The sequence below is a fragment of the Marmota marmota genome, unplaced genomic scaffold, assembly GCF_001458135.2.
Source record: "Marmota marmota marmota unplaced genomic scaffold, marMar, whole genome shotgun sequence".
Lineage (NCBI taxonomy): Eukaryota > Metazoa > Chordata > Mammalia > Rodentia > Sciuridae > Marmota > Marmota marmota.
The window spans coordinates 397051-410397 of NW_026000021.1; the positions used below are offsets into that span (position 1 = coordinate 397051).

Genomic DNA, 13347 nt, shown 5'->3' on the forward strand with positions numbered 1-13347 from the left:
AGAGAGAGAGAGAGAGAGAGAGAGAAAATGAAAGTTTCTGTGTTTCTCCTTACCATTTATCTTCCTGTCTCTAGAAGCAACAACTTTCAATATTTTAGCTACATCTTTTTGTATATTTTTTTAACCTCTATCTACATTTCCCTTTTTTTCTATTTTACATGTTATTTATAAACTTTCTATATGACAGATGCAGATGAGAATTTAGCAAACATTTATTTCCTCATCTGTAATCTCAAACACATAAACTTTCCTATTGATTAAATAATTTGGGGCTACTTCACCCAACCTTCATATGCATCTCTGAATAATAATTTGAGTTTTTCCAAACAAAGATATCTGATCCAAGCTTGATTTATTGAGGATTTACTTCTTAGGGGTTTACAAATTAGACTGAGAGGTTTAGTCACTCTGGGTTACTGAGCTGGTAATATACAAATCTCATGCCTAACACTGAGAATTGAGGATTAGAATAGTGGTAATAGCTGTGCAATTTCTGCCTAGTAGAGACTCAGGAGCAACAACTGATAGAGATCAAGGGAGAACAAGATAGACACAGACAGAGGTATTGGAATTGGTGTTATAGAACTTGGCTTGAAGCTGCTGCTAGTATACTATAACTTACAGGTGTTCCTGGTGCTACTCGGGACACAATTACAGGCATCTTCTGATCATATCCTCCCTTGAAAAGAAAACAAGAAAAGTATTGGTCAAATATTGTCAAAATAAAGACAACTTAATGTAAAAACTGAATACAATACAAATTCCAGCTTACCTTTACATTGAATCCAAACCTTCCATTTTCATCAGGTTTCATTCTGATTAGAACAAGATTATCATGTGGAATACCACCATTAGGCTTGAAAAGACAAAAATAAAATAATATATAAATTTCTGCATTTATAGTTTATCCTACAGACATACATAAAGCATGCTTTTCATTTGCTTTTATTATCTACAGAATATAAAGAATCATAATTCTACTCAAAATGTTAGTTTAAGAAAATAAATTTCTTTGAATAATAACTTGCTGTTATATTCTCTCATGCCTTCTTGCCACTATATTAATAAGAACACCAGCAAACTGAAAGAAATTCCTGTCTCTATTTCCTCTAATCCCATCCTACTTCTCAGATTTTCATCCCCACCAATCTATCACAACTGTTAATTAAGGACACCAAAGATTTTCACATTGCTGAATCTAGGGTTCAATTTTCAGTCCTTATCTTACTTGACTTACCTGTGATATTTGATAAATTCACTTGCCCACTTTTCCTTCTACCTTTCTATCTGCATTTTCTCAGTCTCCTTTGCTGGTTTCTTTCAGTTCCTTCATTTTTTAAAATTGAAGGATGGAAGGCTTGGTATCTAGAACCTTTTATTTACATAAACTTTCTTGGTGATTTCTCTATTTTGTGGTTTTAAATACCACTATATGCCAATGTTATAACTCTGGCTTAGACCTCACCCTTCAAGTCCAGAATCATATATCCAATCGTCCTCACCTCCAAAAGGATTCTTAATAAACATTTCAAACTTAACACATTCTAAACTGAGCTCCTGACATTCTAACTGTACCTGCTTCATCTGCAGCCTTTCACATCTCAATAAAAACACTGGCATTATCTTTGATTTCTTTCTGTAGTACTCCACATCTAATCCATGAGCATATCATGTCTTAAAAATACATCCAGAGGACAGTCATCTCTCATCCCCTGTATTGCTATCACCCTGGTCCAAATCACCATTACATGATGGAAATACTGCAATGCCTCACAACCAGTATCTCTTCCTCTGCCCTGCTTTCAGTCTACTTGAAATACAGCCAAAGCGATACCATAAAAACCTACATGGACATCATGTTACCTCTCTTCTCAGATATGTCCATTTACTTCCTATCTCACTCAGGGTTAAAACAAAAAATCCTTCTAACAGAAGTCTTTGAGAATCTAGCTTGTCTCCTCATTTACTACTCTTTCTGTAGCCACACTGTCTCCCTTGGTATCCCTTGACTATATCAGTCATACTCTTTTTATATATATATATTTAGTTGTAGTTGAACACAATACCTTTATTTTGTTTATTTATTTTTATGTGGTGCTGAGGATTGAATCCAGGGCTTCAGACATGGGAGGCAAGCACTCTATTGCTGAGCCCCAGCCCCAGCCCCTCAATCATACTCTTGTTGCTATAGTTTGAATGTGTCCTCCTAAAGTTCACATGTTCACATGCTAGCAACAAAATCCCCAAATTCATATATTAATGGTATTTAAACGTGAGCTCTTTGAAAGGAAATTAGGATTGGAAGATGTATGAGGGTGGGGCCCCTATTATGGCATTAGTGGCTTTACAAGATGAAGAGACCTGAGCTAGCACACTTGCTCTACCTTGTCATGCAATGGCCTCTGCTAAAATATGATGCAGCAAGAAGGTCCTCTCCAGATGAAAGTACTATGTCCTTAAACTTCCCAACCTCTAGACCCATGAACTAAATAAACCTCTATTCTTTATAAATTACCCAGTCTGTGGTATTCAGTTATAGCAACAGAAAATGAACTAAGACATCTGTCTTTGTATCTGGTATTCCATTAGATAGTTACATGGCTTATCACAAATTTCATTCCTAGCTCAAATTATCTAAAATTGTAAGAAGACTTCTGGAAATTCCCTAAACACCTTTCCTTCTTTATTTTTCCTCTCTAGCATTTAAATTAGTATGCTATATATTTGAATTATTTATATCTTACTTACTATTTAATCCTCAAGTTCAAAGCCAGCCTCAGCAAATTAGTGAGGCCCTAAGCAACTTAGTGAGACTCTATCTCTAAATTTAAAAATTAAAAAAAGAGGCTATGGATGTAGCTCAGTGGTTAAGTGCACCTGGGTTCAATTCCTGGTACAAAAAAAGAAAAAAAAAGAAAGAAACAAGCAATCTAGATTATAAATTATGTCACAGCAGGGACCATGTTTTATTTGTCCTTGCATATCTCCTACCATCAAAGTGCCCAGCATTCAGCAAGAACTCAATGACTATGAATGAATGCATGAACAAATGATATGCAAGTGACCACAGAGGTAGTACTAGAGTTCTTTTTTATTTTTATTTACTTATTTTTATGTGGTGATAAGAATCGAACCTGGTGCCTCACACATGCTAGGTAAGCGCTCTACCACTGAGCTACAACCCTTGCCCACTTTTTTAGTTTTTGTAAGGATTCTCATCTATTTTTTATATCCATGGTATTGGAGCAGTAAGTGTGGGATAAGAGAATGGTTGCCTTTCAATTTCAACTTCAGATAATATGAGAGGCGATGTATGGTTGAAGAAACAATAGAGCAATGAGTGTAATGGCCACTGCAGGCTTTTGGCATACATGCCAATATCTGCTGTGGTCCTTCCCTTCTTTACATCTTATTCCATTCCTTGATGTCTCTTAAGTTTCCTGAAACACACCAATAGTTATCTGTTTTTAAATTTCTTCAGGAGCACAGTATTTCCTCAAAATATACTGACAATCTCACTTATGGATTATTTAAATCTACTTGAAAAAGCAATGAAAATTCATAAACCAGGGTATTCTACCAACTCACCATTTTATTGTGGTAAAAGCATATTCTCTAAGGCAAAAGCACTAAAATACTTCTAAAAACCTGTACTCAATTTCAAAAGATGATGAAAAAGATACAGTCTCTTCTCTAAGTAATTATGTAGTAAAATTAGTGGTAATTAATGGATTATTAACATTTGTTCTGGAAGTGTAGATATGTTTTGCATTAGTCAGCCACCCCCAAAGAAAAAGGAATTTTCTTTCTTTCCTTCTTTTTTTACACTAGGGAATAACCCAGGGGCACATAACCACTGAGCCACATCCCTTTTTTATTTTGAGACAGGGTCTCACTAAGTTGCTGAGGCTCCTCTTGCCTCAACCTCTAAAATCACCGGGTTTACAGGCATGTGCCACCACGTCTGGCCCTGATTCTATTTTATTTTAAGACAGGGTCTCTTTAAATTACTCAGGCTGGCCTAGAATTTGCAATTCTCTTGCCTCAGCCTCCTGAAGACTTGGGATTATAGGTATACACCTCTATGCCTAGGGGAAAAAGATAATTTATGACTAAAGAATATCATGAAAAAGACGAGGTACTATAATAAAATTTATAGTTAAAATATGCTAAAGTACAAAAGAAACTCAATTTTGGATTTGAGAAATTGAAGGAAAAGTGAGAATATGTAAAGAAGCTTCTTACAGTAGATTTTTCAGGGGAAGATGGTGTATCAAATGCTTCATTAGTATGATTTTCCAGATCTTGCTGAGAATGTGAGTATTGAATTTGGTTCCAACTATTTTTCTTAGATTGTTTAGGTGGTAAAGCTGGGGGTTGCCCATCTTCAGGTGTTTCTTGTGATCTAGGAAAAAAAAAGGGAAAAAATATTTTAGAAGTTGTCTCACACAATTATTTTTTAAAAATATTTTTTTAAAAGTTCAAATCAAATAACCCAAATATTTACAATGTCTAGGCGGAGACAGGCTTTAAATACCATAATTATCTGAAAGTACCACTTTTATTTTATTATTTTTTATAAGTAAATATTTTATTTTATTTTATTTGTTAGGTATAGATGGACACAACACAATGCCTTTATTTATTTATTTTTTTTTATGTGGTGCTGAGGATCGAACCCCGGTCTCACCCTTACTAGGCGAGAGCTCTACCACTGAGCCACAATCCCAGCCCAGTACCACTTTTAATAAAAACTTTACCTTTAAAGTAGAAAAGTTAATTTCTTTTCCAAATCAGTAAATAATTATGATAAAATGTACTTCAAAAATATTCCTATGAAGATATGTTATTTTGTTTTAGCATTTCACATAACTTTCTAAAATATATATATTTTAAGGTTTTCAGTGTAGTCATGGTTAGAGAATAAGGTAGGCAAAGAGAAACCAAACCTGAGAAGTGGGCTGTGCCACACACAAAACAACTGAAATATTTGGCCTATTCTTTTTTTTTTTTTTTTTAGCCAGAGGTGCTCTACAACNNNNTTTTTTTTTTTTTTTTTTGAAGCCAGAGGTGCTCTACAACTGAGTTACACCCCTGGCTCTTTTTATTTTGAGTCAGGATCTAGCTAGGTTGTCCAGGTTGGCCTCAAACTTACAGTCATCTTCCCTCAGCTCTCTGAATTGTTGGGATTACAGGTATGCACCACTGTAGCTGGCCTATTTTCTTTAACATGATTCAAGGAATGTAACTTAATAATGTAACAAGATTATAATAGGGCAGAGATCATCACTGAAGAGACAAAACTGGATGAAATAAGTGTCAGATACATAATTTAAGGTAAGAACGCAAAAATACAATTAACATTAGGGAGCATAACCCTCAACTTGTGGCAGCAGGAATTGATAGAAAAAACTAGATATTATAGGAGAAATTTCAAGGTAGAAATTGTAGATGTTAAGAACAATCACAGTATATATAATACTATCTGAGTTTTCCACAAAGGCCAGAAGGGGGAACCAGAGGTTTTGTTTCCCTTGGTAGTGGACACTATAGATATTGAGTTTGGAAGATATAAAAGAACAGGAAAGGGAAAAATAGTTCTCCACAAGAGCACTGACCACCACTGAGGTTATCATCTACCTCTGAGATGGCAGGAGGCCCTCTGGGGAAACATAAGGATTACGATCTCATTGCCTAAGGACAGATAAGAGTTTTAACTCTGTATATCTGTATATCAAGCCACATGGCTGTGGCTGTGGAATTCAGATACATACTTCACTTAGTATCTACTCAGTTTTGTTGACTGACAATAGATGCCTAACACTAGGCCTTAAAGTCTTGAGAAAGTAAAACTGTGTTAGATTTTATCATTTTTCAAAATATTCCTTACACTCACCTGGCTTCACATCAGGTTTGGCCATGTGACTTGCTTTGGCCAATGAGGTGTAGATAGAAGTGATACGTATAATTTTTTTTTTCTTCAGTTGGGGATCAAATTCAGGGCCTTGCACAAGCCAGGCAAGGGCTTTACCACTAAGCTACACCCCCAGTCTAGTAAGTGTTACTTCTGGAAGGGAGCTTTAAAAAACACACGATTCCTTATGCTTCTTTCCTTCCCTTGGCCATGAGACTGGTCACATTCAAACAGGGACTACTGTCACCCTAAGACCTAGCATGAAGATACTGTGAAGCAGTGATAAACGTAAGAGAGAAATAGCATTTGTTGTTTTAAGTTCCTGTAAATTTGACTCATTTGCAAGCACAGCATAATTTAGCCCAAGATAATAGAAAGGTCACTGACAGAGTGATCCTTGGATATATTCTCTGTTAGAAGATGTGGGAACTTGTTTAGAGGTTGGCTACTAGAAACCTAGTAGATATGGGGATTAACAATGAATGATGTCATTATATGGTTTTCCAGGGAATTTGCTTTTTTGGGTGTGGGGTGTATTTCTCCTAAGGAAAAGAGTTCTCAAATTTTCTAGTTTGATAAAATATAACCACTCAGTAAGTAAACAATAGTGCCCAATTGGCCTGGACATTTGCATACCAGTATCTCAGGGCACAAATGTTCTAAATTCTGATAGGTCTATGACTCATCAGCACACACACAAACACAAACACACCCTTCTTTTCAGCAAAAGCTTCACTGACACCTGCTTTTAGGCAGGGATCCCAGGTCCAAAACATAGCAGGTTTTTGTTCTACTACTTTCCACTGCCAAGAACCCAAGCCTCTTGGACAATACATTTAAATGTTGCTACTCCAAGGAAATGTTTCCAGGATCTAGAATACAGATTTCCACCAGGGTCTCCTAAATGGATTACAAAAGATCAAAATGGACATCCTTTGACAGAACTCAAGATTTCTAAAAGTCAGTGAATAAAGTCTCCCAAACTTATCAAAAACCAGAAGTTACTGGACTCCATATCCAATGAACAATAGGTCTCCAACCTAACTTAGGTCTAAGTATAATCATTTAGGTAAGACGATTAGAAGCTTCCCACCCCCACTGATTGTACAAACAACTATCATACTCAGGATGCATTTATCCAGAAAACTGAGTGGAGAGGGTACCAGGTTGGGATCAGATGGAAATGCAGGAATAACTTCACTTATTCTTGGTCTAACGGTCTAAATATAGTACCAAAATATATAACAGGACAAACCTAAGCCTGATCTACTGTATAATATCTAAGTAAGCCAAACCTCATGGGTATGGGCATAATCATAGCATTGCTCAGTTACACTCCAGAGAGATAACACTGATATAATGGTATTTGGCTTAAGCAGTTAAATCTGTGTTTCTGAGGATAAGAGTTTAGGCACATATTGTCAAAGAAGTTTCAGAGGTGATTTTTACTGTGTACTTCTAATTAAAAATCATTGTCCTAGAACAGTGGTTATAAATTCATGACTTGTAAACCAATTATGGCCATCCATTGTCTTTGTAAAAACAATGTGAATCAATGACCATATTTTAAAAATTTATATACAAATCTAATAAATAAATAAATTGTAAAAATAATTATATACAATACAAATCTGGATTTTCAGATTGAAAAATCTGTAAGCTTTGGAAGGAATGGGTCTCCATTACCAATTGTCAAAGAGTAGATACAGCCAAGCGACAGCAGCTACTTTTTGATGGGGGATGGGTACTCCAATCCACTTGAGTCCCCACCCTGTCTTAGTTGCCAGACTTCACTGGGTGTTTGAGCACAACCTCTCCCTAACTTTTGAACAGGAGGAAGACAGAGACAAGAAGGGAGTCCACGTGTATACCTGGGTTGGAGGTCTGTAGTCCACACAAAGGTAGCAGAAGAAAGAAAAGTAAAACTGTTTCAGGATATAGGCTACCTGCCTTCTGTCTTATGTAAAAGTAACTTCTCAGAGTGACAGATAAGCTCTTCAAATAACTGCTTCTGACAGGCTGGGGAGCTCTTATACTCTAATTATGTGCTCTGCCAGAAATCTTGGTAATTATTTCCCCCTTCTATGTTTCCAACTTAGCAGTCAAAACTCTGTATACACACATGTACACACACACTTTCACATACCCATACACACTTAAAATCTATAAAATTAATCAAGGTGATCAGACTCTTAAAATTCATATATTGGGCAAAAATTATCGATTATATTTTTAAAACACATTCCAAACGTATTAATTTATCTTAATGAGGGATAATTTTCTTCTTCGTATCTAATGTATAGCTATCACATGTAACCTATTACTGAATTATCTAGAACCATGCATTATGATTAGGAATTATAATACAGTTAAAAATAATACCATGAAAATAAGACTAGTTCTTTAAAAAGATCTGGTTTCTATGTATACATACATACAAATATCTGGCAAGTATAACAGAATGCAGAGACCCTACATATGTGGGAGAGAATAAGCAAGCAGCACAGTGAAACACAGCCGCATCAGAAATAACAGCTGGTACCTTGAAGGAAGGGCCCTATATTTTAAAAAGGTTATCATCTACTGACAGGTAGTTTGGACAGGCCTAGGACAAGAGAAACCAAAGAAAGAAGCCAGGATCAGGGCTGTGGCTGGAGTCTTACTAATGGAGGCCATCATCTATCTGTTTTTAAAGCTGACAGTTAAAAATTATGTTTCATATAGGAAGTTAGAAAGAAATGAAATCCTGAAATTATTATTTTAGTTTATTTTAAGAAGGACAAATGAGCAAGACAGACCTTTAAAGTTGTGAATTAAAAAAAAAAAATTAGTGCTCAAGCTTCAATTGTACATACCTATCTAATATAGAAGCAGCATAAAGCTCTTAAAATTTAAGACTAGGAAACAAAAAGTTCATTTCTTGGGAGACGCTAATACAAACTTGCCAGGAATGATGTCTCGTTTTGAAACTACTACTTTTTTTGGAGATATATGCACCAGAAGATCACGTCTCATTTAACTATAGTCAGAGTCATCCTAGTCTTCACTGGGATTTGGCATGACTTATACTTTACTTATATTACATTAGATAAAGAATTCTGGTTTAAAATTCAAGCTTTTGACTTTTTGGCTAATTTATACTGTAAAAGTAAAAACTTTCAGTGGATTACTAATTAATGCTCAAGGCAATTTAAAAAGGGCATATAAAAATACACATACATTTTCAGGGATATGATTAATACACAATAAAACTGATGGTATTATATTATTTTATCACTAAGAATCTATTCTAGAATAAGGCTCCTAGACTTGAGATTCTTAGTTTCAACCAAATTCAAAGTCCCTGACCTTAGCTGCGAAATACAAGTCATAGAGACCAGCCAGAGATGGGAGGCAGGTAAGCAAACTACAGCTAGAGCAACCTAGACACCTACAATTAATTTTGCTATTGAAAATATAGCTTCTAAGTCACCTTTGAGCCTCCACTGCTTGATATCTCGTTTTATCCATACTCTCGTTGGTTCTTTTATTTTCTTATCCTAAACCAGCCAAGAATTTGCATGGTTCATAATATATTGCAAGACTTTATTGATCAAGACTGGAATAGGAATTGGGTAAAGCTGGCTGCAGAAGGAACTCATCAGTGCCAGTAGCTGAGAGGCAGCAGAGGAGAAGCAAAGCTTTGCAGTCTAACAAAGGGATTTCATGATGGACGGACAAAACTGTGGGTATTCAATAGGTGTAATTCTAGAATGTTTGGTCCAGGAAACAATGGTTTAGGGAAATGGATTTAACACTTGAGGATTATGAAGTCTTCATAAAGTCTTGTGATTAGAGACCTAAGGAAACATTGAGAATTTGTGGAATTCCTGTGTTTAATCAGATAATCACACTTCAAAACATGCAGACAAATAAATTATAAACAAGAGAGGCAAAAGTTTTCAGTATATATACATATATATATATATATATATACATATATATATATATATATATATAAAAATATTAACTGAAGAAAGTTATTTATATGCTAAGAGCAGCTCTATGAGGTAGACACTGTTATCATCTTGGTTTTCAACATGTGAGAAAATTGAGGTTTCCGGAGATAAAATAACTCATTAAAGGTCACATAATTAGAAGTGATGTAACCTAGTTTAAATCCTGTCTGAATCCAGAGCTTGTGCTTTTTCTTTTATCTTTTTTGGGTACCAGGGATTAAACTCAGGGGCGCTCAACCAGTGAGCCATACCTCCAGGCCTTTTTATTTTGAGACAGGGTCTCACTAAGTTGTATAGGGCCTCACTACATTGCTGAGGCTGGCTTTGAACTTGAGATCCTCCTGCCTCAGCCTCCTGAGCCCCTGGCATTACAGGTGTGCGTGTACTGTGCCCAGCCACTTGCGCTCTTCTACATAATTGCACCTCAAAGAAACTAACTGTAAAAAGCAGCAGATAAGTTCTCTTTTTTAAAAACAACAATTTAATTTTAATGTGTGTGGGTGGGAGGAGAGATTGGGGACTGAACACAGGGCCTAGTAAATGCTAGTTAATCCTTCTACACTAAGCTACAAGGCCAACCGTTATTTAAAAAAAAATCATTCTGAGACAGAGTGTTGCCAAGGCTGGCTTTGAACCTGCTACTCCTTCAATCTCCCAAGTTGACTACATGTATGTGCGTGCCACTGTGCCCAGCTGAAAAGTTCTTTTTAAAGCAGAAGTTTCTAAACTTTTTGTAGCAGTGGAATATTTTCTTCAAATGGAATGTTTCTCAGAAGACAACTTATAAAAGGCTAAGCACCCCTCCTGTCTGCCTTTACGTGAGGCCTCAGCAGAACTCTTGGGACTTAAAAAAGCATATCCTGAACCTGACTATTTTAAATCATTCTGAGGCTGAGGTATAGTTCAGTGGTAAAGAGCAGACCTGGGTTCAATCTCCAAACCCCAAACCAATCAAGGTTATAAATGGTAATATCTTAAATTTTAATAAACACTATATTTTAATGAGAAGAAGGTATATAGTAGAGATCAGGGATTTAATACATCCATATTTATTTTAACTGATAATGATCCAAGGGATGGGAAGTCAGAGCTTGAAATACACCGCACAAGATTTACTGCATATAAAATTTTATGGTAAAATTTGTACATAGGTAGTTAACTTTCACATGCTAAGAGAAAGGGGAGGGCTAGGGTTGTGGATCAGTGGTTGAGTGCTTGCTTGCCTTGCATGCATGAGGCATTGGGTTCAATCCTTAGCATCACATTAAAAAAAAAATTAAAAAAAATTGTGTGCATCTACAACTAAAAATGTATAAAGAGAAAGGGAGATAGGAATATAATTTTAAGAGTGTTCCAAACATTCATATTTCATATTGGGTTGTTTTTGTTTTACCATAAATGACTGGCTTATCTTAAACTGACATTTTGTAAACTGTTAAGTAGAGAACAAATAATGAAAATTTCATGTTTAATTGCTGGTGACAGGGCAATATCTTGTCACATAGAAGCAAAAAAAATGTTAAAACTGTCAATCAACATGGGGGCAAAAACTTGCCTATTTCAGTCCATTCAGCTTTAATTTCTCAGAAAATATTTTAACAACAGCAGTGAAAGCAACTTATTTTGCAGTCAAAGCAGCTCTCTGTTGCTGCCTTTAGCAATTTGCTTCCTAATAAAAAATAAAATTTTAATCATGCAATTCACATGCTCTGTGATTATTTTTATACAAATACCCTGGCTTCATTGTTAAATATTGTGTACTAGTATTTGTGGTGTAAATTTATTACAATAAACATCTGTTAAGTTGTTAAAAATTAATTGAGGGTAATTATTTATATCTCATAAAACTACAAACTAAAACAGTCTAATTTTCTGTTAAAGAGAAGAAAATCGTAAACTATGGTCTCTGTTACACCAACGTATAAATGGTGACTATTCTACACAGTATAACCAACGTCCTATACTCCACTTAAAAATGACAGAATTGGTAAGATGATCTCAAGATCTACTTCACTACAATTTCACCTGTCAACTTTAAAAAAAGTGTAAGATCTCAAAAACCATTATATGCTGAAAAGCTTCCTGCTTAATCCAACATTGTCTGAATTTTTTTTTTTTTCACTTTTAGCCAATGGTGAAACTAAAATCTACGGAATCCACACAACAAAGAATTTTTTTTCTAAATTGCAAAAAACAAAAGAAAAAAACCAAAGTCTTGTTTGGGGTAAAAAGTTCTCAATAGTTTAGGTAGAGAAGGCTTAAATTTCTGTTCTGTAAATTGGGATAAATGCTTTAAGTGTGGCTTCTCATCTATACAATGGATATTATATATCTTTCCTACTTCTTTGAGCTCTTCTAAGTAGAACAGAGATAATTTATGTGAAAGCCAACTGTAAGCAACCAATGTATTATTATAATTAGGGGAGGTGTCTTGAGAACTTACAAATAATGATTCTCTCTGAAACTCTAGTGGCGCCTCATAAATTCTGATATTGGGATCTAAATTTACTCCCTAAGTGTTGGACCATTAAACCTACTACCTGCCTTTGTGTTATGCTTGTCAAAATCCTGTTTTCTGTAAGTTCTCAAGACACCTCCCCTTTTTTGCAACTTTCTGTGCCATAAAGCTGCACTCCTTGAGAGCTGCAGGGATGTCTTCTATTCCCACGGCTTTCGGGAGAGACAGCCCCAGCCGGTAGGAATTACAAACTTGCTTTAATTTGATTTAAATTGGAGTTAGTGGTCTTTTCTTTGCAGCGTGGTTTAACACTTATCTTCTTGGAACTCATTATTATTCAGGTTAAAACTGGTCAAATTTCACATGCAATGTTATAAATTAAAAATTGAATACAAACACATAAACTTATACCTCATGTCCTACGAGAAAGCTTCAATCATTTTAAATTCTGTGAACCAAGGAGAGGAAGAAAAAACACTGCATGGTTATACTCTCTTCTGAATATACTTCTGCACTTTAGATCAGAAAGCAAAAGAAAGGAATTTTGAGGGGGCAAATGATTTGGGGGGCTTATAATCTATGTATGTGAAAATATTCAATTGTGTGCGTTTTGTTTTTCTAAAACAGGCTCTGCAAAAAAGCCAGATGTGGTGGTGTACACCTATAACCCCAACCTCTCAGGGAGCTGAAACAAGATTGCAAGTTTGAGTCCAGTCTCAGCAATTTATAACAAGATCCTATCTCAAAATAAAAGGGATTATAGCTTAGTGGGTAGAGAACCCTTGGGGGTTCAATCCCCAGTACCTAAAAAAAAAGAAAGAAAGAAAATAAGTTATGTGTAGTGGTATATGTTTATAATCCCAGTGATTTGGGAGGCTAAAGAAGAGAATCAAGAGTTTACTGAGGGCAGCATGGGCAAGACCCTATTCTCAATGTCTCAAAACAAAACAACAACAAAAAAAAAAAAAAAAAAAAAA

The 13347-nt window shown here is 35.4% G+C and overlaps 1 protein-coding gene across 1 annotated transcript in view; it reads right to left on the minus strand.

The window, feature by feature from the left end:
• Positions 1-13347, minus strand: part of Ptpn4 (protein tyrosine phosphatase non-receptor type 4) — a 126363-nt gene that overhangs the window by 25327 nt on the left and 87689 nt on the right. The window contains exons 15-17 of the mRNA XM_048810443.1: positions 4246-4405; positions 773-856; positions 623-679 (exon numbers count right to left, since the gene is read on the minus strand). Coding sequence (XP_048666400.1) covers positions 623-679; positions 773-856; positions 4246-4405 — 301 coding nt within the window. The remainder of the gene's footprint in view (positions 1-622; positions 680-772; positions 857-4245; positions 4406-13347) is intronic.